This window comes from Myotis myotis, unplaced genomic scaffold (assembly GCF_014108235.1).
Source record: "Myotis myotis isolate mMyoMyo1 unplaced genomic scaffold, mMyoMyo1.p scaffold_m19_p_58, whole genome shotgun sequence".
Lineage (NCBI taxonomy): Eukaryota > Metazoa > Chordata > Mammalia > Chiroptera > Vespertilionidae > Myotis > Myotis myotis.
The window spans coordinates 271,473-299,334 of record NW_023416366.1 but is presented as its reverse complement, the minus strand read 5'-3'; the positions used below and the strand labels follow the sequence as shown (position 1 = coordinate 299,334).

The window sequence follows — 27,862 nt, the reverse complement described above, 5'->3', positions numbered from 1 at the left end:
TTGCCTCTCACACTGGTCTGTAAGCTTCTTGAAGGCATTATCTTTGTCATTTATTTTCTGAATTTCTAATAGTACTTTTCTCAGTTCCTTGTACATACTATTCCCTCAATGAGTATTTGTTGAATCAGGATTGACAGGGTTTTTTCTTTATTTAAAATATTTGTATAATCTCTATGTAGATTTAAAATTATATTAAATATGGTTCATTTGTTCCTTATTTCATTTATTCCACAAATGTTCATTGCCCCCATACTTTATGTGAAACACTATGCTAGGCTCTGGGATACATGGACAAATAGGTCCCTTTTGGTTTGGTGAGGGAATCAGATAATGAAACAGTTTTTTCAACTTATTACAATAATTGTAATTGTGATTATTATGATTAATTACAATTATTGTAAATTGTGATTATGCTGTGAAGGACTATAAAAAGATTACTGCAACAGAAAATAACAGCACATCTTATTTTAGTTAGGTTCGTCAGGAAAAAAACTTTCCGAGAGAATAGAATTTAAGCTCAAACTTGAAGAATGAGAAATACCCAGTCATCTAAAAAGTCCCTGAGGGAATAGCATTCTGGGCAGAGGGAACTGTAAGGGCAAAGGCCTTGAGGTGAAAAAGTGCTTAACTTGTTCAGGGAACAAAAAGACCAGTATGGTTGGAGTATAGTCAGTGAGGGAAAGAGTGTCGATAGATGATGCTGATAGGTTTGTAGGGCTGCAGAGGCCCTGATTAGAAATTGGGATTTTATTTAAATGCACTGGGAAAGTCACTGAATCATTTTAAACATGGAAGTGATCTGATCTGATTTTGTATTTAAAATATCACTCTGGCTGCCTTGCAGAGAATGGACTGGAGAGAGACAGGAGTGGATACGAGAGAACCAGTTAGGAGACTAAGCAGTAGTCCAGTGAGAGAAAGTCTTATTTAAATAAAAAAGATTCAGTTGGGAGTTTCTATTTTGCATAGCATGGTTACTTATTGAATGTGGTTTTTTATTCTTTTCAGGACTAGTTGACCTTCCAAAGGAGAATTTTGAAGCATCTTACAGTGCTATCACACTGCCAGAAGAATTTCATGATTTTGAAATCCAGAATGTGAAGTAAATTATTTTATTTTATTTTCCTTCAATTTGACTTTCTTGATATTTTATTGTTTTCATCTTCAGATATCATGAATTCACAAGGAATGTAGTTAACTGAAGTAAACATAGACAAATACTTAAATTTAGTGTGAAATTTCAAACGAATATCATTATATTTGCTCAATTTGCAATATTGATAGTATATTCACCCATTCATTCAGTAAATAATGATTGAGTGCCTTCTATATGCCAGACACTGTTCTAGGCACTGAGGAGATAGCAATGAGTAAAACACAGTTCCTGGCAGCATGAATCTTACATTTTAGTTGGAGTAGACAGACAATAAACAAATAAACAAGTAAATATACATTATGAGATGATCATCATTATGAAGAGAAATAGAAAATAAAATAAGTAATAGAATGGTCAGGCAGGACTTTTCTAATAAGGTCAGAACAGAAACCTGAAGGAGGTACGGGAACAAATCATTCAATAACGCGAGGAAGAGTATTTCAGGTACAGCAAGTGGAAAGAAAGGTGCTAAGGCAGAGTGCACTGGGCATTTTCAAGGCACAGCAAGGAGGCAGGTGAGACTGGAGTGGAGTAAATGAGGGTCTGAGTGGTAAGAAATGAGGTCAGAGAGGTAGCCAGGAAGGCAGATGTGGGGCTACAACAAGGACTTTTATTTTACTTGGGGAGCACAGGACGGTTTTAAATAGGAGAGTGATTGCACTTGACTGGATTTCAAGTGCTCTCTTTGGCCACTCACTATAGGGGAAAGGGGAGGAAGCAGAGAGTCTGTGAGAGATTATTGCAGTAAGAAGTCCAGGTGAGAGATGACAGTGTATGTCATTAGTTCTCAGTCTTCATTTATATCAAGGCGATAACAGTCAAATTACGAATATACTTTGAAGTCAGAGCCAACCGAATTTGCTGATTGGATATGGCTTTAAGAGAAAGAGAGATGTGAAGGATGACTCTATGATTTTTGACATGAGAATGGAGTTACCACTTAATGATATTAGGATAACTATGGAATGGCAGGTTTAAGAAGGACAGTGTGAAAGAAGTAAATTAGTTTTTGGATATAAGTTTTAAGGTGACTGTTATATATCCAAGGGGAGTAGGTGGGTAGTTGAATATCTGGGTCTGAGATTCAGGAAAGGGGTATGGATGGGATGTATAAATTTGGGGGTTGTGAATATTTAGATAAACTTCCACCATGAGTCATAGGATCTCCCAAGGAAGTAAGTATAGATTTTAAAGGGAGTAAGGGAGAGAATGAGATCAAGATCTACAGACTGAGTGTTGGGTCATTCCTAATAGTTAATAGTCTGGGAGATGAGGAAGGATAATCAAGGAGATGGAAAAGGAGCAGCCAATGGGATAGAAAGAAAATCAAGAGAGCGTGGTATTCCAGAGGCCAAAAGTAGAAAGTGTGTCATACGGAGGGAAGCTAACATCTATTTCAGATGCTATTGTTGGGGTAAGTAAGATCGGACTGAGAGTTGACCATTGGACTTGGCAACCTGAAGGTCATAGGCATGTATAAAAAACTAGTGTTTATAAATAACTAGAGGCCCCGTGCACAAAAATTTGTGCACTCGGGGGGAGGGGGAGGTCCCTCAGCCCAGCCTGTGCCCTCTCGCAGTCTGGGACCCCTCGGGAGATAACGACCTGCTGGCTTAGGCCTGCTCCCGGGTGGCAGAGGGCAGGCCCAATCCCTAGGTGCAGCCCCTGGTTGGGCTCAGAGCAGGGCCGATTGGGGAGTTGGGGCGCCGCCCCCTGTCATGCACAGAGCAGGGAGATTGGGAGGCTGTGATGCCACCCTCAGTCACTCTCAGGGTAGGGCCGATTGAGGGGTTGGGGCACCGCCCCCTGTCACACTCAAGGCAGGGTCGATGGGGAGGTTGCGGTGCCACCCCCTGTCATGCACAGAGCAGGGCCTATCAGGGGGTTGGGGCACTGCCCCCTGTCACTCACAGAGCAGGGCCAATCAGGGGGTTGGGGCGCTGCCCCAGTCACACACAGAGCAGGGCCCATCATGGGGTGGGGCACCACCCTCTATCACCCACAGAGCAGGGCCGATCAGGGGGTTGGGGCGCCACCACTCTCACACTCAGGGCAGGGCCGATGGGGAGGTTATGGCTCTACCCCGTCACACACAGAGCAGGGCCCGTGGGGGGGGGGGGGGGTTGGGGAGCTCCCCCTATCAGGCACAGAGCAGGGCTGATCAGGGGATTGGGGCGCCTTCCCCTGTCACGAACAGAGCAGGGCGGATAGGGAGGTTGTGGCCCCACCCCCTGTCACACACAGAGCCGCAGGGCGATCAGGGGGTTTGGGCACTGCCCCCTGTCACGCTGATCCCGGTACCGGGAGGCCTCTCGGCTCCGCTGATCCCGGTGCTGGGAGGCATATTACCCTTTTACTATATAGGGTAGAGGCCTGGTGCATGGATGGGGCTGGCTGGTTTGCCCTGAAGGGTGTCCTGGATCAGGGTGGGGGTCCCCACTGGGGTGCCTGGCCAGCCTGGGTGAGGGGATGATGGCTGTTTGCAGCTGGTCACACACCCTTCAGGGTAGGGGTCCCCACTGGGGTGCCTGGCCAGTCTGGGTGAGGGGCTGAGGGCTGTTTTCAGGCTGGGGATGACTGAAGCTCCCAACTGCTCCTTTTTTTCTTTTTTTTTCTTTTTTATTCTGGGCCAGCTTTAGCTCTGAGGCTTGGCTCCAGCTCTTAGGCCTCTGAGGCTGAAAGTAAGTTTCTGGCCTTTGCTTACAATGTTGCAATCCTGCTGGCTGAAGTCCGGTGGTATTTGTTACAGTTTCTTAAACTGCAGGCTCAGAGGCCTGCAGCGGCAGGCAGGGAACGTTGGAGTCCTCCGTCACTGAAGCAAGCAAGCCTCATGTTAGTTTCAAGCTGCCTGGCTGCCGGCCGCCATCTTGGCTGTCAGTTAATTTGCATATCTCGCTGATTAGTCAATGAAAAGGGTAGCGGTTGTACGCCAATTACCATGTTTCTCTTTTATTAGTGTAGATACTATTGAGAAAATAAAAATCTTTATTTTTATAATAAAATATGGATTTTTTGTTTTAAGGATGTTTTTGTTGTTTTGCAATATACTATAAAAAATGTTCTGTTCACATGTTTTCTTCAATTTTATATTCTCCATAGTGCTATTGGTGTTTTAGAAAAATTTACTCAGAACCAAAGCAGACCAGAAGAAATCACACTTAGAGAAGATTATCACAATGTTCTACTTTTCCAAGCTGGGAACTTTGGTGAGAATATTTGGGAACTCAAAATTACATCATAATCAATTATATAGAATGTCCCAAAAATGTATATAGACACTTTGAATAATTATAAAGGCAATGTTTATTAAAATACATTTCATTTTTAAAATTGAGTTATCAGTTATTAAAGTGTGTATGCATTTTGGGGGGACACCCTTTATTTGTGGTTTTGTATTGAAACTATGCCAATAGAAATATCTATTTCTATGCCAGTAGAAATATCCTTAAAATGAATCTTTTGATGTATAAATTTAACCCCCAAAAGTATTGTCCTTACTTTTTTCTAGTATATGTGGGAAGAACATGTTCTTAGTAGACCGACAAACCTGGGTTCAAATATGGGCTTTCTCTGTGGACTTGCTGTGTGATACTGGACAAATTACCTATCTTCTCTGAGCCTTACTGCTCTATCCTTTACTGCTTTACTCCCCTAAATTGGGATACTTCTAGCAACATCACAGGGTTATTTTCCTTATACCCTTCTTTAATCCTTTCTACCAATAAGTGATATTTCTATTCTTCAAAAACTAATTTAAATCTAATGTCCTTCAAGAAATGTTTAATATTAATCCATCCTATTCTGAATACAATATAAGATTGAAGACAATGATTATTTCATTAATTGTATTTGTGTAATCTTGTTTCTTGTGATGCTCAGTGCTAGGAATATAGTGTCTTTTCATAAATGTTATCTTATTGGCCAAGACTGATTTTGGGCAGCGGGCGGGGGGGGGGGGGGGGGAGTGTGCTATCAAGCTGTACCTGGAAAATGTGGATATATTTTTAGTTCTTTTTGAAAAGTCAGTCTTTTCTTTTGAGCAAATCTTTAGTCCAGCACAATAAAGGTTGCCTTTTTAAACTCTTACTTTCTGGAGGATGTGTGCCTATAGAAGAATTTTCAATCTGAGTGGTACTTCATGATTTTATTTACTGACTAGCACTAACATGGATTGTTAGAGGGTGGACAGGAAAGACCAAACTCTGACCCTCTGGGATTTCAGACTCCTGGGCATAGAGATTTAAACCCAGGGAAGGGAGAGAATATGTGCTCTCAGCCAATCTGGAAGAAGGCTAGTTTGAAGCAGGGAGTTTATCTGGTGCTGAAAGTGTCTTAGGAGTTTTCTATCATAAACTTCCACTTGGCAAAATATTTTACCAGTCAGAATTCTAACACTGATACTACCTTACCACCAGCTCTGCTGGGTTCAGATCCTGGCTTTGTCATTTACTAGTATTAGAGTGTGACTGTGTGCACATTACAAAACCTTTCTGTGGATGTGTTTCCTTGTTTGTACAATGAGGATTATACTAGTATCTTCCATTGCATAATGTCGTGCACATAATAAGCACTCAGTTAATGTTAGTTAATTTTTGTCTTTTTACTGTTGTATCTTCAATCCCCTACATATTGCCTAATACCCAGTCATTCAATAGGTCCTTATTGAATGAATGTAGTAAGTCCATTCTTTTCATTCCTAAGAAGGCAAACATATTTCTTATTTTTCTAAACCCCCATTATGGATAAACAACACAAGCAAGTATCCTTGAAATAATGCTTGGTCAAGCAGGACATGACCTACCTAAAGTAGAAGAATTATTAAACTGTGCCACAGCTAAAAGCTCTCTCCCGATGTTTTGGCTTTCTTTTTCCTTATTGTATTAGAAAAAGTGTTAGACTAGAAATCCAGTATCCACTAATCAGCTTAGTGACTTTAGTTTAATAATTCAACTAAGTGTTTTTAGCTTTCATTTTTCCTTACCTGTAAAATGAGGGGAAGGGGCTATAGAAGATGATATATGAATTTCCTTCTAACCCTAAAATTCTGTGTTTTTCTGATTAACTCAGTATTCATGATATGTATGTATTTAGGGGCGGAACCTGAAATCCTGAGAAGCCATAGCTTCTTTGATGACAACATCTTGCTGAATTCCAATGGTCCTTTAGTTGAACATAGTTCTGGAAGCCTCAATGCAGAAAAATCTCTGCTCTATGACAGTGGAGATGGATTTGGTGATGAAGGGGCTGCAGGAGAAATGATTGGTATGCTGTCTGGTTCTATAGAAATTGGATATTTATTTCTGTGAAATTACTAATGTACTAGTAGATTTACTAGATCAAACTAAAATTTTAGGTATGCTTAATATAAATCCACACATTTTTTACACAAGTTTTCAAAGTTTGTAATATATTTAAACATTTAGGCTAGGTCTAAGTAAATAGCCATCTGTTTAAACATATTTTCTATATAGATTGTGAAATACTGCTTGCTTTAATTTTTAAAATTTTCTAATTTTTAGAAGGGAAAGAATGAGCTTAGTATAGTCCTCACAAAATATACTAGGTCATATACCAAAAAACATTGTTTTCTTTAACAGAAATTGTGGGAGGGCTATTCCAAGGGCTCTCTCCAGCATTTTATGTCATTTTTTAATTTTTATATTATATGAAAGTATAATAGGGTAGACAAAAACTAGGAAATCCAAATGCACATATTTTAAAGATATTGATTGTTATACATCAAATATTTTTTTTAATTCTCTGGCCTACATTAAAAGGCTGGTTATGGCAAATTTCTGGAATTTTGAAAATATGAAAAAATAGTGGCTCTACCTTAGATCTCTACCAAAGGAGTCTGAACACTTTTATTTCTTGATCTGAAACTAAACATGGCTTTGTAACAAGGCTACTATCTTAGTATTAGTATAGTATTTCCTGAAATCAAACATCTAAAAATATATTTTAAATAAAGGAAAGAAAATTAAGTATATAAAATTCTATGTCATCCTGCATGAAATGTGATAATCTATGTATCCAATCAAATCTAATTAAGTAGGATTAATTTGTTTTTGTATCCTTTCACAATGCTTTGCATATAATAATGCCAATCAACGTTTAGTGAACAAATGATAGATTCAACTCTGTATGACAAAAGTATTTATTGTGTTTTTCAAGACAACCTATTACAAGATGATGAAAATATCCTGTTAGAAGACATGCATTTGAACAAAGACGTTTCCATGCCTCCTGAGCCTCCCAGTACTATAGTGGGTATGTTGAAATTTTCTTTGTGTAGAAAATGAACAGTGGCTAATATTCAAATTAAGCTTTAGAACTTCTGGGTTTAAGTAGCAGTATAGTATATTGGAAGATAATAAAAAATGTCCTACAAACTCTTAGTATGACTCAGTACAATGCAGATTAAGATACTGGGTTCTGAGAAAAGTACAATAGTAGTTATTTATCAAGGACTGGGTTAATTTGGTATGAGAGCACATTTAAATACTTTGCCAAAATACTGTGCTTTTGAATCATTAAAACAACATATGTTACATGGTAAAAAACATCATTAATGTTTGACATTAATATGGTTATTAATTATATTAATGTCATATTAATATGGTTTGACAACCTATATTCAATTTGAGAGAAATTACAAATGGGAGGATATTTTCTACTTGAAATTTATGTGAAGGCACCTCAAATGATTTGAGGTCTTTTCGTCTGCTTTTTTTTTTTTTTTTTAGCATTAAAAATATGATTGGCTTCACGTTCATGTGATATTGGTTTCTAACACAATAGTAGAAATTTAAAATGTTACAAGAGATAGACAATTAAAATTTAGTTATGTTTTCATGGGTCAACTATTAATTCAATTATTTAATAGATTATAAAAATTTTAGCAGACATATAATCACATTTAAGTAGGTTAAGAGTCTCATGCTCTACCGACTGAGCTAGCCGGGCGCGGTAAAGTAGGTTATTTGTTATGGTTAGTACCACTGTTTTCACTTTCACTGAGACTATAGTCACAGTCACATCGAAGTCCAGCCTTAGATGTCACATGTGCAAAAGAGGGTGATCATACCTGACTCACCTAGACACTGTGGGTCCCAGACCATATGATAGCTGAGTCACTTCAACTCTATTAAATACATGATTCTAACAATTCAGATGTGGCTCCAAATGGCAATATAAATATTCAATTAGTCTATCTTTCACTTTAATTTTCAAATAGTCCTCCAGCTATTATTTTTTTTATAATTCCTTTTATGGTGATGTTGATTAGTAGAACCAGATAATCCAGAGTGTATACATCTACTGGAAAATGAAAAAATGCATGAAACCACATTATCAAATGAAGAGGAAGGATTTACCCTTGTTCCGATTGATACTTCAGGTCAGTCATTCATGTTTTTATTTTTGACACCTACTATCTTATTCACTGTTAAATATTTGAATAATCTATGAAATATTTTAGGAGGTTGGCAATCTAGTAATAACATTTGTAATACAAAGGGAAGAGTGTGAAGGAACTTTGAGATGACCCTTTCATTCTATTCTGTTCTGATCAAACCATATTTCCAGTTTGGGAAACTGGAAAATTTTAAACTGAGTTCAATTCCAGAAGTTATTGAGCCATTACTCTGTACTGGGCACAAATGAAGAAGACATAGTCCTTGCTATTAAGGAAATTAAAATTATAAATATGTATATATATTTAATTTTAATATATATATTTAACACATAGACACAGACAAAAGTATGGTGATAACCAGAGGGAATTGGGGTGGGGGAGGTGGAAGAGGGCAAATTGGGGATAAATGAGGATGGAAAGATACTTTACTTGGCAATAGGTGCATGATGAATTATACATGTGATATTTTATTGAGTTGTACACTTGAAACCTGTATTGTTAACCAATGCCACCCCAATAAACTCAATAAAAAAGGAAGCTTACAATCTCGTCACTAAATAAATAAACACATAAATGAATATCAAGGCATACTAAAAGAACCAGAAGAGAGGTACTATCTTTTCTAATGTTTAACCTCAAGCATGTTTTTAGGAATAACAATAAATATGAATCTAATATATAACTAAACCTTTTAGGAGGCACTAGTTTTAAGTAGTATATTTGATATGGATTTCAGTTTATAAACTCAGATATGCCAGGAATAAAGCATTCAAGTTTTTCTTTACCAAATTCAATTCTGAGCTTCTACCCCATGGGGCTGGCAAGAATTTCAGTCTGCTCCCTTATCTGCCCTAAGCCATGTGATATCAAAATTTGGGGGAAATATGTGACCAGTGGAAGGGAATGCCTGGTTATCAACCACCCCAGTTTGTGGTGCCCACTGTCCCAGCCTGCATAGCTTCTGGAGTCATCACACAGCCAGCTCCTCTGGGATCTTATCCCAGGATTTCACTGAGGCACATCAGCAATCTGGTTTCTGTTCTTTCTGGATCCATCTGATCCCAGATCTTCACATTCTTGGAAATCTCACCTTCCCTCCCCTTTTACATCTTTACTAAGGAAAAACTTAACTTTTGCTTTCTACCTGGTAAAATGTCCTTTGGGAACGAAATCCCATGGACTACCCACTTAGACTTTGTGTATGAATTTCAGTGGGAAAGGAAAAAATATGCTGGACAAATACAAGTCAATGTTTCAAAAGCTATTCTGTTATGTATATATTTTAAGGAACCTCAGAATTGAGTGACTTCCTCATCAATATAACCTCTGCTCTACATTTTCTCATTGTCCACTAAGTAGGTCAACAGAATTCTCCTCAGAGCCTTGGAGAATCACCTCAAAGTGTGTGAATTCTTGGCTGCTTAGACACTCTAGTTGTGCAAAAACATTTTACAGCATAATTTTCAGTAGAGAGACGGGAATTTTCTTCTCTATGCATCTCTGTAGGTTGTATTGTGGTAGACATTTCTTAGATATGTGGTGCCTAGAATATTTTACAAAGCTGTACAATCAGTCACATTTGTGCCTATTTCTTATGTTTAGATATTGCTTGGAAAAGGAAAAACAAAAAGAGGAAATTGCTCATAGATCCAGTCAAGGAGATCAGCAGCAAAACTATGCATAAACAGCTTACTTTCTTTGCTGACACTCTCATGGTTTTGGAACTTGCACCTCCAACCCAAAGACTGATGATGTGGAAAACAAGGGGAGGAGTGGATACACTTCTGTCATCTGCTACCCAGGATTTGATTCATACTGAACTGAAAATGGTAACAGTTCATCCTTTTACATGGGGGCAATGTTTAGATATCCTAGCTAATAAAAGAGTAATATGCAAATTGACCATCACTCCAACACACAAGATGGCCACCCCCATGTGGACACAAGATGGCCAGCAGGGGAGGGCAGTTGTGGGCGATCAGGCCTGCAAGGGAGGGCAGTTAGGGGTGACCAGGCCAGCAGGGGAGGGCAGTTAGTGGCGACCAGGCCAGCAGGGAGGGCAGCTGGGGGTGATCAGGCTGGCAGGCAGAAGCGGTTGGGGCAATTAGGCAGGCAGGCGAGCGGTTGGGAGCCAGCAGTCGTGGATTGTGAGAGGGATCCCACATTGGAGAGGGTGCAGGCTGGGCTGAGGGACAACCCCCCTGCACGAATTTCATGCACCAGGCCTCTAGTAAATAAATAAACACATATTTACACTCATATAGTCAAGAACTTAAACTTGTAAAAAAATACCTCCTTATTTTTAATTAATTTGCTTGATGTGTGTGCATGAATTATAATTTTGACTTTTTAGCATATTTGCTTGTATTTATTGAATTTTACTTGTACAAAATCTAGAAACAAAAATGTGTATTTTTACAGTTGTTTACAAAATGCTTTCTGTCTTCTGGCTTTAAACTTGGAAGAAAGTTGATACAAAAGGAATCAATAAGTGAAGAAATGGGGGGCAGAAACGTAGTAGGTAAGACATCCTAATTCTGTTGATGTTGAGGGGAATGTAAACTTTCCTTTTATATTTCAAAATGAGGATGGGATCCATCTTTATATTCCAAACTATAAATGCTATCTCTAGAAGAATATTTGAATTTAAAAGAAATTGTTATGTAAGCATTGTATTTTTCAGCTTTATGGATTAATTTTTGTCCACAAAGCTACATAAAAAGATGAAGTTTATATACAGTGTGTACTACTCTTAATCTCACACTTTCCCACCGCCTCCACCCCAAGGCAGTATTCACAAACCTCCAACAAAGAAAAATTTTATATCTAGTAAGTTAATGTTTCACTTTAACACAACATGAAAAAAGTCACCTAGTGATAATAGCATTTAAACAATATAGTTAACCTGAGACAGATCTTTCCATACACCCAGAGGATACATGGAGTATTAATGATTGCTGATTATTATTGTGACTATTATAAAGGAATAATAAAGCCAACTTATGTGGTGAGTGAGCCTCTGCTTCCTGACCACCTTTACTGAAATCATTAAAATCCGCTGAACGATATACTAAGTGGGCTTGAACTATCCCTGTTGTCTGTGAGTAAACGTATGGGGGTAAGTGCTGAGGAGATAGTTGGTGCAGGATGGGGGGTGGAGGTGAAAAAGAGGCAGATGTGGGGAAAGGGAAGATAAATATGTGACAGAGAGAGTTTGAACACACTTTGTTTCAATGGATCACAGTGTCAGAAGTTTTCTTTTATAACAATCATATTCGAATTTAAGTTGGAAAGATATTTTGGTAAAATCTTTTTTACTTCCTTAATAATTTAGAGACCTCCATGATGAAAGATCCAAATTCCCAGCAAGAGTTAAGCCAACCCAAAACTTGGCAGGATATGACTGATGAATCTCACTATAGCTCTCAAGGGGATACTAATAAAAATATTAGCCTTGAGGTAAGTTAACCAAAGAGAATCATAAAGATATTATTTTTCTGACAAGATATATTAAAGGAATGTTGAGACTCTAATTAGTTTCTTCTTACATTTATAGTTTATATTTTCATCTCATACTACCCTGTAATTTCTTCAGTAAGTAGCAGTACTACAGGATAAAACATGATTTTCATCTGTAGAACAGGATTTTCTAGAAGTTTAGGATAGTTAATCACAAGAAAAGCAGTTTCATACTGAAATAGTACTTTGTGTGGTGCATTAAATAAGTGATTGTACTTGAATCTGGTTATATGCTGGGAATATTACTAGGCCCCAGTTTGTCATGGAATCTTCTAGGACTCTAGACAATACACCTGTGTTTTGATTTTGATCTAAATTCACCCTTCCCACCTTTAAGAATAGTATGTTTTGGACCCACCAGTTACCTTAGCTTTGCATCTGAAAGACTATCTAAAGATTCCATGACCAAAATAAAATTTTAAACATTTTTTTATTTGAAGACATAACTTTTACTTAAAAAAACATAGTTATTTGAAAACATACTTGGAAACAATGTACTATAAAATATTTTCTCACCTGTCACTTTATTGGCTGTACAAATGTAAATATTATAGCCATACCAAATAAAAATAAACCAGTGCTTTTCTACTCTGTCCCATCATCACTGTACTTTGATAACCACTCTGGGAATTCAGAGTCAGCCCACACTGAAACTGAATGCCCTTGGAAGGAAAGACAATTTCATAATGCACTAAAAGAGAATGTGTTTTACTAAATATTAGATAACATACTAGATATTGGATACTGGGATACTACTCTCTTCTTTATTTGGGCACAGGCATTTCCTAGAGCACAACTACTGAAAATTATGACTAAACAAGCTTGTTTAGTTTATGACTTTTTAACATTAACAGAATTGATTTCACCCTAGCTGGTTTGGCTCAGTGAATAGAGCGTCGACCTGTGGACTGAAGGGTCCCGGGTTCAATTCCGATCAAGGTTGCAGGCTCCATCCCCAGTAGGGGGCGTGCAGGAGGCAGCCAATCAATGATTTTTCTCTCATCATTGATGTTTCTATCTCTCCCCTGTCCCTTCCTCTCTGAAATCAATTTTAAAAAATTTTAATTGATTTTCCCAAGTGCTTGGAGTGAAGGAAAGAGACTGACGCGGTGGTTCTTTTGAACCTTTTACTCCTTTATCCTATGCTCATGCTTTAACCTTCAATTTCATTCTTATTCTTCTTCCAAAAATGGTAGACAGATGTGAAATAGAGTCAGGAATGAGAAAACAATCAGTTTGAAGGGACAGGAAAATATTGATTCCAAGTAATCATTTTCAACTCTTCATAAAACAGAATTTTTATGTAGAGTAACTGAAGAATTGAGAGTATCTAAAATGTAGAATATTCATAAAAATTAAGAGAGAAAAACATGTTTCCACAAATATGTATATTAAAGAATAAAATACAACTCCTTATATTCACTAACATTTTTTAAAACTGAAGTGAAAAATCAAGTAAGAAACTGTTGTAGAAAGCTCCTAACTTAGTCAAGATCATAGATGGCAGACACCTGGGGTATGAAGCTTGGCGACAGGTTGAAGATGAAAAAGGCTCACAGCTTCTATAGCAATGAAAAGGGGAGAGGATGGGAAATGAAGAATTCCTGGCTTTCTCTTTTTCCTTCTTCCTTTATGTCTCTGCTCCCCTTCCAGATACAGCTTTTCTTCCCTTTTGCCAGTGACAGCCCCAGCAGTGGTGGAAGAATCCTGCCATGGCCCTGGGTGGGGATAGTAATATCCCTTTTCTCATTCTCACCCTCTCTACTTGCAGATCTCCTCATTCTGCCACCTGGTACTGGCATGAGAATAGAGGTAGGGGACTGGGGCTAGATAAAATGTTTCAAAGGAAAGTGACCTCAGCCACACAGCAGCAGAGACTTTTGATATGAGATCTGCAGTGTCAAGAGATATAGGAGTGACAAGGATAGGAAGCAAGGGGGAAGGGGCATGCAAGTTCTTCTTTTGTAGGAGGCATATGGAAAACAGGAATATTTATGTTGGAGGCAGCCTACCTAGAATATGGTATTTTAAATTAGTTTTATAAATGAGCATTCATGTGATTAAAACATTTAACAAAATGAGATTGTTCCTGTGATGACGACTACTACTGTGATAACTTACCCATTTTTTTCTAATTTGTTTTAGCAGGATATTGTTTCTTTGGCTGCTGAGGAATCCTCTTTAATGAATGTTACCTTGGCACAAGGAATTGAAAATGGTTCAGTTGAATTGGTAAATATATGTATAGTCTTGGAAATGTTCTTAAAAACTTTGTTCCTAAATGTTTAACACCTTATTTACCTAAACATTGATCTTTAGAGTTATAATGTTACTTTCTAAAATTATAATTTATATTAGTTATCTCAACAAATGCATGTGTGAGTGGTTTGATAATACAATTTCAGAATTGCTTTGGCTTTTTTGTTTTGAAACTTCAAATAATTTTAAAGGAAGCTGTGAGAATTTATGCTTATCAAAAGTAGTAACAGATTAAAAAGGTTGACAATCACTGTTTTAAGTTATTCTTATAAAATCTCTAGAGAAAGAGTTCTATTAGGGGTGTGGCCTAAGGCATTTGAAATTTATTTTAGGGGACTTCTGGTCAAGATGGTGGTGTAGGTAAATGCAGTACTCTCATCCTGCCACAACCACAAAATTACAACCAAACTATAGAACAACCATCATTTAAAAAAAAAAAAGAAAAAAGAACAAGCATCATTCAGAACTGACTGAAATCTGGCTGAATGGAAGCCCTCTAACTAGGGAATTAAAGAAGAAGCCACATGGAGACTGGTAGGAGGGGTGGAGATGCAGAACCAGCTGATTCCACATCCATGTGTGGCAGAAGAAAGCAGGAGGGATATCTCGGCTGAGGAGCAAGAGGTCCCAGCTCCAACCAGGCCCCCCAACCCAGGGTTCCAATTCCAGGAAGGGAAGCCCCATAAGTTCCAGCTGTAAGAACCAGCAGGGATTGCCTGAAGTGAGCGTAGGCCTGCACAGTGAAGGGTCTTGAGTTTGATTCCCAGTCAAGGGTGCATACCTGGGTTGTAGATTTGATCTCCTGGTGCATGCAGGAGGCAGCCAATCAATGTGTCTCATATCTATGTTTCTCTCTCTCTCTCTCTCTCTCTCTCTCTCTCTCTCTCTCTCTCTCTCTCTCTCTCTCTCTCTCTCTCTCCTGACTCTCTCTCTCCCTTTTTCCTTTCTTACCTCCCTTCCTCCCTTCAACTCTCTCTAAAAATCAATGGAAAAAATATCCTCAGGTGAGGATTAACAAACAATAACAACAACAGCGGGGATTGAGGCTGAGGGAAAGGGAGGGCTACTGGAGTACCAGGCAGTTCCTTTTAAAGGGCCCACACACTGACTTACTCAGACTCTCTCTGGACTTCAGCACTGGGATAGTAGCTTGAAAGGCACCAGGGACATGTGGAGAGGAACTGAATTGTCTGCCATCAGGGCAAGAGCTGGACCAATAAAGAACTTCCCAGATAAGAAAAAGCTAAAGGAGTTCATCAGCACCAAACCAGTATTGTATGAAATGTTAAAGGGTCTTCTTTAAAAAGAAGAAAATTAAAAATATGAACAATAAAGTGGCAATAAATACATATCTATCAACAATTGAATGTAAAAGACAAAATAAATGAACTAACAGAATGGAAACAGACTCATAGATACAGAGAACATTTTGATGGTTGAGAGAAGGGAGGGGATTAGGTGAAAAAGGTGAAGAGATTAAGAAGTACAAATTGGTTATTACAGAATAGTCATGGGGATGTAAAGCACAACATAGGGAATATAGTCAATAATATTCTAATAACTAAGTATGGTGTCAGATAGATACAAGATTTATCTGGTTGATCACTTAGTAAGTTATGTAATGTCTTATCAGTGGGGTGTAGAGTTGAAACTAATATAATAATGTATGTCAACTGTAATTGAAAAATTTTTAAATGATTAAAAAAGGAAATTTTACTATATTTATCAAAAAATGTATGGGAATCTTTTTCCCAAAAGATTATATGGCTCAAAACCTATATCAGTGTTCTCAACCTTCTGGCCCTTTAAATACAGTTCCTCATGTTGTGACCCAATCATAAAATTATTTTCATTGCTACTTCATAACTGTAAAGTTGCTACTGTTATGAATCATAATGTAAATATCTGATATGCAGGGTGGTATTAGGCGACCCCTGTGAAAAGAGTCGTTCGACTCCAAAGGGGTCGTTCAACCGCCAAAGGGGTCGCGACCCACAGGTTGAGACTCGCTGGCCTATATCTATATAAGACTTGAGAAAGAAGATAGCCTGCTCAAAGGGCCACAGGTCAATAGCAAAACTATATATATAAAAGCCTAAGTGACCAGCCAACTGGCCAGTAGCTATGACATGCAATGACCACCAGGGGCAGATGCTCAACACAGGAGCTGCGGTTCTCGGGTGATGCACAGAGAACCAGAGAGGAGGGAGCCTGATTCCAGGGTGTGTCACCCAAGAACCACCCTCTCACAATCCGGGACCTCTCAGGGGATGTCAGAGAGCGGGTTTTGGGACCCCACCAGTGCACGAATCCGTGCACTGGGCCTCTAGTTATAAATAATGCTGCAGTGAACATCCAGGCTATATAGATCAGTCTGCACCTCTACAGTTACTTCATGATATGAAATTATTAGAGCAAAGAGTATGATCATTTTTAGAACTTTTGATATATATTGACAAATTGTTTTTTTACAAAAGAATTTTATCAACTTACATATTCATCAGGAGTACATGAAAGGGCTTGTTTTCCTGCAGATGTATCCTATTTTTTTTAACCTTTATTAATTTTATAAATAAAAAATGAAATCACAGAATCACAAAAAAAGCAAAGCTAGAAGTAATGTTTGACCTGCTTAACTCAATATATATTATTATCTTCTTTCTCTAGTTTTTGCCCAGAGTGCTAAAAGCATCTTTAAGATTGTAATGAATTTTAGCAGACGTTTCTTAGTAAATAATATCAAAACATTGAATGCTTGATATTTTAAATAATCATTATGATGAGTTCTAAGGTTATTAGATTATTTTTTTTTCATAGGTGGAAAACAGACTGAATTCTCTGGATAATCTAGAACAGAATAAATACCTAAACTTTTTATCTGAAGCATTTAAACAGCTGAGCCTGAAGTGGGTTGATTTATGTTCTCTTTTCTCCTTGCCTCTATAGACACAGGTTATTTTCGAGCAAACCACAACACAGCACAAGTTCAGCTGTTTTAATAATCCACTGGGCTTTCTACACAAAGGATTCAGTTGTAGGGTGTCCAGATAGATCAAGTGGACAGGCTTCATTCAGCAAAGCACACAAACTATTTCTTCTGAACCTTTTCTTGGTTAGTTTAGTTGTGCAATATAGGTCAAGCTTCAGTCTCATGGATCTTTAACAAAGAGTTGGACCATTGCTTTTTACATTTGAAAAATAGCACTTTGTGTATTTAACAATAAAAATCAACATTAGTAATTGGATGAGCTCATTTATCCAAAAACAGACCAGAAAGGAATAAACATCCATTGTAACTGGAGGGATTGGGAAAACTCTTCAGAATAAAGTGACCATATTTTCAAATTTTCTTTGGAATGTAAGAAAGGATACAGCATTGTTAGGATCAGGAAGCCATAAAGCTGGTGGGGATGGGGACTCAGCAGTCCCCTTAGCCTCAAATAATTTAAAATGTCAGACAGGCCTAGCTGGTTTGGCTCAGCAGATAGAGTGTCAGCCTGCTGACTGAAGGGTCCCAGTTCAATTCTGGTCAAGGGCACATGCCCAGGTTGCAGGCTCGATCCCCAATAGGGACGTGCAGAAGGCAGCCGATCAATGATTCTCTCTCATTATTGATTTTTTCTCTCTCTCCCTCTTCCTCTCTGAAATCAATAGAAAATATTTTTTAAAAAGAATAAAATGTCATACAGAATATTCTAGAGTTTTCTGAAATCATTTTGGAGTCCTTGTAATTGAAAGCACTTTTAGGAAGTATCCAGGCTCCAGAGATACACATGAAAGCAGGACAGTGAACCCGTGAAAAGGTGACACAGATGCTGTTGTGTTGCATGGTCAGAGCTAGCTTAGGGAAAAGTATAAAGTAGGTCAGATTTGGGCCACTTTCCCTGCCCCAACTCTTTGTGGGCCTGCTTTTTTATCAGATTCAACAGCACCTTTCTTATGTCCAGTTCTGTTCTCAGCTCATAAGGTGTTAGATGATAAGGGCTTTGAGTGGGTTCCTGTGAAGGGATTTCAACTTTACGGTTTTTCAATACTGAAGTGTTGCTGAAGGTTTAAAAACAGAAAAGAATGAATCTATGCAGATAACGATAGGCAGTTGGTTGATCTCTTTTGGACAAGGCACTCTCAAAATCTGAAAGACTTCTAACCCAATTGTGCACAAATTGCTAAACATCAGTTATTGTTAAGAGCTCTTGTATCACCAAGTAAGTTCAGATAAAGGCCTTTACAAGGCAGGTTTTTTAATATATAGCTTTATGTTTACTCCTGTTAACTGAGTTCAGATTAACCAGAGCTGAAATAAGTCCTAGCCAAAAGTGGTGATCTTTGCTGACTGTTTTTCAAAGCAAGGGCCCAATGCCCTGGATGCATTACCAGTAAAGACAACAGAATCTCCTACTCTGGAGCCCCTTATCAGAAGATTTCCTGGGGCGGATGACATGATACTGTATATAGAGACCTTTAAAGATTCCACCAAGAAACTACCAGGACTGATAAATGAATTCAGTAAAGTAGCAAGATACAAAATGAATATCCAGAAATCAGTTGCATTTATATACATCAATAATGAAGTATCAGAAAGGAAAAGTAAGAAAACAATCCAATTTACAATTGTATTAAAAGAAACAATACCTAGGAATAAATTTAATCAAGGATGTAAAAGATCTGTACTCAGAAAATCATAAGACACTGAAGATACAAAAAGTGGAATCCTATACAGTGTTCATGGATAGGAAGAATTAACATCATTAAAATGCCCATACTACCCAAAGCAATCTATAGATTCAATGCAATTCCTATCAAGATACCAATGGCGTATTTCACAGAACTAGAACAAATATTCCAAAAATTTATATGGAACCACAAAAGACTCTGAGTAGCCACAGCAATCTTGAGAAAGAACAAAGTTGGAGGAATCACACTACCTGATATCAAACTATACTACAAGGCCATAATAATCAAAACCACCTGGTGCTGGCATAAAAACAGACATTTAATGAATGGAACAGAATAGAGAGCCCAGAATAAACCCACACCTTTATGGTCAATTAATATTTGACAGCCTGGTCAGTGTGGCTCAGTGGTTGAGTGTTGCTCCATGAATCAGAAGTTCAAGATTCCATTCCCGATCGGGGCACATACCCAAGTTGCAGCTCGATCCCCAGTAGGGGTGTGCAGGAAGCAGCCAATTAATGATTCTCTCATGTTTCTGTCTCCCTCTCCCTCTCCCTCTCCCTCTCCCTTCCTCTCTCTGAAATCAATATATATATATATATTTAAAATGTATGACAAAGGAAGCAAGAACATGCAATGAGGTAAAGACAGTCTATTCCAGTGGTCGCCAACCGGTGGTCCATGCACCTCTGGTGGTCTGTGAGGTCCAAGAGGTTGGCGACCACTGGTCTATTCAATAAATGGTGTTAGAAAATTGGACAGATAACTACAAAAAAAAATGAAATTGGACCACCTTCTTATACTGGTCACAAGAATAAACTCAAAATGGATAAAAGACTTAAGAGTTAGACTTGAAACCATAAAAATCCTAGAAGAAAACACAGGCAGTAAAATATTGGACATTTCTCATAGAGATATTTTTTCTGATATATCTCCTCAGACAAGGGAAACAAAAGAAAAAATAAACAAATGGGACGACATCAAACTAAAAAGTTTTGCACAGCAAAGGAAACCATCAACAAAATGAAACAGATTTGCCCTGGCTGGTGTTTCCAAGTGGTTAGAGCATCGGCCTGCATACTGAACGTTCTCAGGTTTGATTCCTGGTCAAGGGAATGTACCTGGGTTGCAGGCTCCAGCCCCAGTCCAGCCAGTCAGAACACATGCAGGAGGCAACCAGTCAATGTGTCTCTCTCACATTGATGCTTCTCTCTCTCTCAACCTCCCCCCCCCCCCCTCCACTGTCTCTAAAAGTCAATGGGAAAATATCTTCGGGTGAGAATTAACAAAAATAAAAAATAAATTTAAAAAATTGAAGCAGACTCATAGATACAGAGAACAGATTGACAGCTGTCGGAGGGGTGTGGGGGTGGTGGGCTGGGCGAAAAAGATAAAGGGATTAAGCAAAAACCAAAAACAAAAAAAACCTCATAGTCACAGACAACAGTATTGTGGTTACCAGAGGGGAAAGATGGATGTGGGTGGAGGTAGAAGAGGGTAAAGGGGGGATAAGTGACGATGGAAGGAGACTTGACTTGGGGTTGTGAACACACAATGCAGTATACAGGTAATGTATTATAAAACTGTACACCTGAAACCTATGTAATTTGATTAACCAATGTCACCCCAATAAATGTAATACAAATTTTAATAAAAAGAAGGTAACCTGGGGAGTACAGATGTCATACTACAGAGGTTGATCTATATTTGAATTCTAGTCTTGTTTTCTGTTAATCAGCCTATAAGCTCCTTATTTGGCAGAGCCCAGTGTTATAATTGTGTTTCTTGTAGCAGCTACCACTATGCCTGACAAATAGTAAACATTCAGTAAAATTTGGTTAAGTGAAATATTTTATCAATCATTCAAACAGGAGTCATTGAGAAGTGAACAAAATATTGAGGCAAAGAGATGGAATCGAAGAATACATCGGCTGTTAAATGATTTGCGGGTAAGATGGTAGGGTTTGTTAACACTATTTTTATTTTTAAAAATAAGTAAAATGTTAACTTCAATTTTCTAGAGGTCAGTAAAAATGAAACTGTTTTTCATTATGTTTTTATTGAGGCCAGATTAGTGAGATGATTTTGAGCAATATCCGCAAGGCTAATTATGGGAGTCTGTTTTTTGTGCCTACATCAAAACAGTTCTAATTAGAAGCTCTACGCAACTTCTTACCCATTCCCATGCCCCTAGACATCTATTTTATGTCCCATTCTTATTTTTAGCACACTATTAACAAATATTCAATGTGGAACTTAATTTATAACAGTTTATGAGTGAACCATAATTTTAAAATTTAACATATTTTTATCAAAAAATACATGTATGTAATTTTGAGAGTTTAATAGTACTATGCTGTGAGGCCTGTTCCCTTCTTATCTCTAAGTCCTGCTCACCAAAAGCAACTATATTAAGCTGTTTCTTTTAGTATTTATATCCATATTTCTAATGACTTGTTTTACTGCTCTTGATATTTTAGCTTTAAGTTTTATTTACTTCTTTCTAATGAAAATTTAGCTTAATTACATCTCACCCCTCCTCAGTATATTTGAGCCAAGTATTCAGTGCTTATAATGTTATAATTGTAGTAGTTATAAAGCAGGTTTGATTGTGACAGAGAGCCAAAATATCAGTGGCTTAAAAAGATAGACTTTTTTGTCTCTCAGGTAAAAGTACCAACTGGCATGGCAGGTGTTCTCACAAACTTGTCAGAGACCCACCTTTCCCTTTATCTCATTTTCTTTGTTCTCATGGTCCAAAATGGCTTTGCTGCATTCCAATCAGCAGCAAATTTTCTTTTAAGGGCACAACCCAGTTATTGTGTGTATCATTTTTCTCATTTCATTGACCAGCTCTTAGTCACCGTGTCACATCTAGCTGGGAAATGTAAGTCCTTCTCTGACAATCTGGGGCCCAGGTAATAATTCTATTACCATGGAGGAAGAAGAGAATGGATATCAAGGGACAACCAGCAGTTGCTGCCCCAAAGACGATGTTAAAAATTAGTCCACATTGAAACTTCATAGTGTAATTACATTTATTTTCTTGTCAACTGTATGAGGGGGGTAGGTAATCATTCTTTTTTTTTTTCTTTTTCCTAGTGTCTATATGTCCATTCTTAATTATTTTCCCAAACTTTCTGGCAACATAATTCATTGGTTCCATTTTATTTTCCTTGAAGCTATTCCTCCTGGAGCTCAACATCCTTTTGTTCTGCTCTGGATTAGTTGTTCTCTAGGTCTGCCCACAGTTTTTGTCTTGGGACATTCCTTTACCATAACATTGAATTCCTTTGTCCTTTTCCTATGTTGATTCCTCTGTTTCCTGGTACTTTGATCTTCCTTTTGGTCAGCGTACTGTCATCATTTCCTGAGACACGGAGCGCATAGGAGACCCTACATACAAGGCTGAAAATTTCTTTATTTTACCTTTAACTTGTATGGTTGTCTCTAAACATAGTTTGAAAATGTTATCTCTCAGATGTTAAAGGCTTTTGTAACATTTCTAGGCTTCTGGGTTGTTATTGAAAAGTCAGATGCTGTTTGGTTGGTGATCCTTTGTAAGTGACCTTTATTTTCTCTCCGGAAACTGTTAGATCTTTTCTTTATCCATATTGGTCTGAAATTTCATGATGATGTGCTTTGGTATGAATCTTTTTTCATTTATTGTGCTGAGTGTATAGCGGGTTCTTTATTCTGAAAGTTCATGCCCTTGAGTTCTAGGGAAGTTTTTTATTATTATTATTTCTTGGATTTTCTCCTTGTTGTTAATCTATCCTCTCTTTCTGGACTGCCCAATGGGTCCAGAGGGGTCAGATGCAGGATCTCCTAAATTGCACCTTCAATTTTAAAAAAATCTTGTGTCTCCTTTATTAATTTCCTTTGTTGTTGTTTTTCTACTGTTTAGAATGTTTCTCCAACTTTATCTTCCAATTTATTGAATTTTATTTCTGCTTTTACCTTTTTTGTTTGTTGTTTTCTAGGAGTTTTTTCTTAGGTTTTAGGTGGGGTTTCATTTGTTTGTTTTATAGCATACTAACAACAACAACAACAAAAAGTATGTACAATCCCAAAAAGTTTCCTTGTGCCTCTTGATAATCCCTTGTCCCATTTCTCCCATCCCCAAGCAAACCACTGCTCTGCTTTCTCTCATATCATCCTAATCATTTTTTACAGATGTAGTCTCTTTTCTTAACTTTTAGAAGTTATCATTTTCTTTTGCTCCCTGCATTATCTGTTTCCTTACTGATTCTCTTGAATTCTTTCATTTTTGCTCTTGAATGTCAGAACTTTTACTCCAATGTCTGATGGACCTTAGGTTACCTGTTTTTATTTAAGAGTGAAACACCAAAATCTGATTCAGTTATATAAACACTAGAGGCCCGGTGCATGAAATTCATGCACTGGGGGGGGGGGGGGGGAGGGTCCCTCAGCCTGGCCTGCGCCCTCTTGAAGTTCAGGAGCCCTCAGGGGATGTCCGACTGATGGCTTAGGCCCGCTCCCCGCTGTGGGAACACACTGAACACCAGGGGGCAGCTCCTGCATTGGTGGTCAGTGTACGTCATAGCGACCGGTCATCCCGCCATTCAGTCAATTTGCATATTAGCCTTTTATTATAGAGGATGGGTGGTACTTGTAGACTTACGGATTTCATCATGAAGTAATTGGGTGGTTCCCCTCCCCTTCCCAAACACACACACACACTGATGTCATTACCTATAGGTGTATTTTTTCTCAAAATGGACAGTTTTCCCAGCTTAATCCTCACATCTACTGCCTAGCATATACGTATAAGCATGATGCCCATGGTTTGGGAACCAAAAGTGGGTCAGGGAGAGGCTGACTCTCTTACTGTTTAGGGTGTAGATTACACTTACCCCCCTCATTTGTGGGATGACACTTCTCTACCATCCATAGTGCCTGGTGTCCCAAGGCTAGAGTCTCATCTCAATGGTTGGTGTCTCCAGAAAAGCATCTTCCTGCCTCCTTCATTTTAGAGGGCTTTCTGGGGGAAACAGAGTAAGCGCATATGTTCAGTCTTGCACATTTGTCCCCTCCGGGTATTTTTTCAAAAGGTTTCTTAAAGTTGAAAGGATTGTCCCTGCTCTCTCCCAGGGTAAATAGCCTGCAAGGGTATAGCTGTGTCTTGGTTCTGTGAAGTGGTGGAGTGGACTTGAGGGTCTAACTGCTCCCAAGTAGACTTTCAAGAAATTCTCCTGTTTTCAGCTTCACTCCATATCTCCAGCTCATCATATACTGTTGCCTCTAATTCCCGAGGTTTCCAAAGGTTCTATAGCTCAAATTGGCTTGCTTTTTGTTGGCTTCCCTCCCTGTTAGCACTTGGGTTTCAGCTTTCTCCACTCTGCAAAGTCCATCAGTCTTTCACTTCCTTTGTCTTTATTTCCTTTCTTTGTTACCTTTATATTTCTTTTCCTTTGTTTTAGAGGGGTGGCAGGAGGGAACAGAATAAGCACATTGTTGAACCTTGCATATTTGTCCACTCAGAGTGGTTTTCAAATGGATTCTTGAAATTGAAAGGGCTGTCCCTGCTCCATCCCAGGGGAGAAAGCCTCTAACTCACATCACATCTCCTCAAGAACAGGAATAAATGAAGACCTATCATGCCATCTCTGAAAAGTTGCCAAGCCTGGGCCGCTTCTTTGGTTGAGATACAGTATTTAGCTTATTAATTTGTTAAATGGTATGAACTGGTAAAAAAAAAAAAATAAATAAAATAAAAAAAATAAAAAAAAAAAAAAAAACCACACACTTGTATATGATATTTCTAAAAATGCTTCACAACTATCCAAGAAGTACCGTACTCACAGGGATACTGGCCAGCAATTCTAACTAAAAACCGTACTTCTATTCTAGGAATCTGATACCAAGTACAAGTCTTCATAAAAGGAGTTCTCTTCATCCATAATTAAACACTTCATTTTACCTCAACTTTTTCTATTAGGTTCACAGTTACCCTATGATGAAACCAACATCTTTTTAACCTGTGCAAAGAAACTGGGAGATATTTATATAGTCATATTGCCCTATCACTGAGATATACAAAATAGAATTCTATATTTACTGCTAGAATTTCATAGTCACCACCATCCCTCAGTGCCTTTAAGGAAGAGAAGCCTGATAGCTTATAATCTTCATTGCATTAGGAGCCTCCCAAAGTCCTGTGGATTTTTCTCTCCCTGCAAGCCTAAATTAATTACACTTTCCACAGGAGCCATTTATGTTAACATCAATTTTTTAAAAGACCGAACATTTGTATTAACACCTTAGGAATTTGTATAACGCTTTAGAGCTCTTTTGCATGCATTTCTCAATGAACCAAGCTTGTGCTCAGTGACCTATATGGTTTTTAAGCTTACTCATGAGTCATTTGCATTTCTCCATGTAAGGATTTCACAGTCACTTATTAAAAATGCCAATATTTTGTTGTTCATTGTGCATCCACAGCCTGCTCTACTTCTAGTGATCTTGTTTGCCTTTCCTTTTCTCTTTTCTAATTCTTTTCCCAGGAATCTCACAAGACAGGAATGAAGTGCTTTAGTCTGATGACTCTCTGCAGAAATAGTGACCGAAAACAAGCTGCTGCCAGATTTTATAGCTTTCTTGTCCTAAAAAAACAGCGGGCTATTGAGCTGAGCCAGAGTGCCCCCTATGCAGATATTATAGCTACAGTGGGACCGATGTTCCATAAAATATGAAGGAAATTCAGAACATGCAGATTTATGTCATCATTGGAATTTCTATATAGATTGTTCGATTTAACGCAGCAGCCGCCTGGAAGCAGCTGAAGGTCTGATCCCTTTCATAGACAAGCCAACCTGCCATTTCTTCTTTGTAAGCTCAGAATAATCATAGCCAGAGCTGGAAACATATATGCTCACAGAAATACTAAATTATAGCTGAGTAATAGTTTTAACTTAGCTGACTTAAATGTATAGTACGTACCATTTCCCTGACTTGAATGTTGCATTTAGAATACATTTTGAAAATATTATATGGCTTCAGGAAACACTCAAGGATGTTATTAAAAGGCTACTTTACATTGGAATATTTATTTTAAATTTATGGGGCTAATTAATAATTAATACTTTTTATTTCCCCACAGACAATAATTTACTTATTTTTACATTTTTATTTATTTCAGAGAGGAAGGAAGAGGGAGAGAGAGATAGGAACATCAATGATGAGAGAGAATCATTGATTGGCTGCCTCCTGCGCACCCCCTACTGGGGATCGAGCCCACACCTGGGCATGTGCCCTTGACCGGAATTGAACCTGCCGGACCCTTCAGTCCACAGACTGATGCCCTATTCACTGAGCCTAACTGGTTAGGGCCAGACAATAACTTATTTGAGTCAAATGCATATCATCCTTGATTTGACCTAGTGCCATGGTTTTCAATCTAATATCTTAATTGAAGAGTTATAAAATTCATCTTTGTTTTAAATTATCTAAATGGCTGTTAGTCTATTTATAGGTTATTTAACCTTTTTGTTCACTACTTACTGATTATTATAATCACCATTCATGTGTCAGTAAAACTATGTTTATTATGTTTAAAATGTTAGCAGATATGTTGTCTGCAGCTGGAATTCAAGTGAAGGTTACTAAAATAAATGTTCTTTTACTTGGTGTTTATTAAGCATTTCTTACACTAAAATGATTTTTTTTCTTATTTGGAGTTTGCTAGGAAATTTTCATATAATGCTCTGTGAGCTCCATACTAGACTGTAAAATGAAGCCTGTGATATTCTCTAAAATACTGTTATGCTACAAACTAAATTCTAAATGGCTTCTTTGGGTATATTAACTATAAGATTTAAATGTCAAATTACCTTTTTAAAATTAATATACAGAAAAATTGACTTTTTCATTTTGGTGCACAGTTCTATCAATTTTAGCACATATGTAGATTCCACCACCACAAGCAAGATGCCAACAGTATCATCAACCAAAAAAACTGCCTTATGCTATCCCTTCCCAGTCACATCTTTCTCCCATTCTAACTCCTGGCAACCACTCTACTACATGACTATAGTTTTATTTTTTATTTTTCCATTTTCATGTAAATAGAATCGTACAGTATAAAATCTTTTGGAGACTGGTTTATTTCACTCAGTGTAACATCTTTGAGATGAGTCCAAGTTGTTACACGTAGCACATAGTGCTGCTCAGTTCTCCTACATCTTTGCTTATTTCCTGTCACTTTGCTTATTTTCTGTTACTGAGAAAGGAGTGTCCATGTCTACAGCTGTCATTGTGAATCTGTCTAGTTCTCCTTTCAGTTCTGACAGTTTTCGCTTCATGTATTTTGAAACTCTTTTATTAGATGCATTCACATTTGTAATTATTATGTCTTCCTGGTGAAGTGGCCCTTTTATTGCTGTATAATGGTTCTCTTTATCACTAGTAATTTTCTTTGCTCTGAAGTCTTTCTTTTCTTTTCTTTTTAAATTGAAATATAATGGGCATACAATATCCTATTAGTTTCAGGTGTACATTATAGTGATTTGATATTTACATATAGAGTGTTCCAAAAAATGTATACGTACACTTTGAGTAATTATAAAAGCAGTGTTTATTAAAATACATTTTGTTTTGGAAATTGACCTATCAGCTGTTAAAGTGTGTATACATTTTTTGGTATACCTGTACGTTACAAAATGATCACCACAATGAGTTAGTCTTGGTCACCAACGTTATTACAATATTACTGACTGCATTCCCTTCCCCATGCTGTACATTATATCCCTATGACTTACTTATTTTATAACTGGAGTTTGTACCTCTTAATCCCCTTCACCTATTTCACTTATACC

At 37.8% G+C, this 27,862-nt stretch overlaps 1 protein-coding gene across 2 annotated transcripts in view; it reads left to right on the top strand.

Annotated features, from left to right (window-relative positions):
• RAD21L1 (RAD21 cohesin complex component like 1) overlaps positions 1–25,909 on the top strand; it is a 28,585-nt gene extending 2,676 nt beyond the window's left edge. Inside the window, exons 3-13 of one of the 2 annotated variants that reach the window (XM_036311615.1) lie at positions 1,009–1,102; positions 4,256–4,362; positions 6,248–6,418; positions 7,331–7,426; positions 8,445–8,555; positions 10,176–10,402; positions 10,995–11,094; positions 11,908–12,032; positions 14,241–14,324; positions 20,897–20,974; positions 25,553–25,909. In XM_036311615.1, coding sequence (XP_036167508.1) covers positions 1,009–1,102; positions 4,256–4,362; positions 6,248–6,418; positions 7,331–7,426; positions 8,445–8,555; positions 10,176–10,402; positions 10,995–11,094; positions 11,908–12,032; positions 14,241–14,324; positions 20,897–20,974; positions 25,553–25,741 — 1,382 coding nt within the window. In that variant the 3' untranslated portion in view covers positions 25,742–25,909. Of the gene's footprint in view, positions 1–1,008; positions 1,103–4,255; positions 4,363–6,247; positions 6,419–7,330; positions 7,427–8,444; positions 8,556–10,175; positions 10,403–10,994; positions 11,095–11,907; positions 12,033–14,237; positions 14,325–20,896; positions 20,975–25,552 lie in introns of both variants that reach the window. The other variant, XM_036311614.1, reaches the window with a different exon arrangement.
• Positions 25,910–27,862: the final 1,953 nt, after the last annotated feature.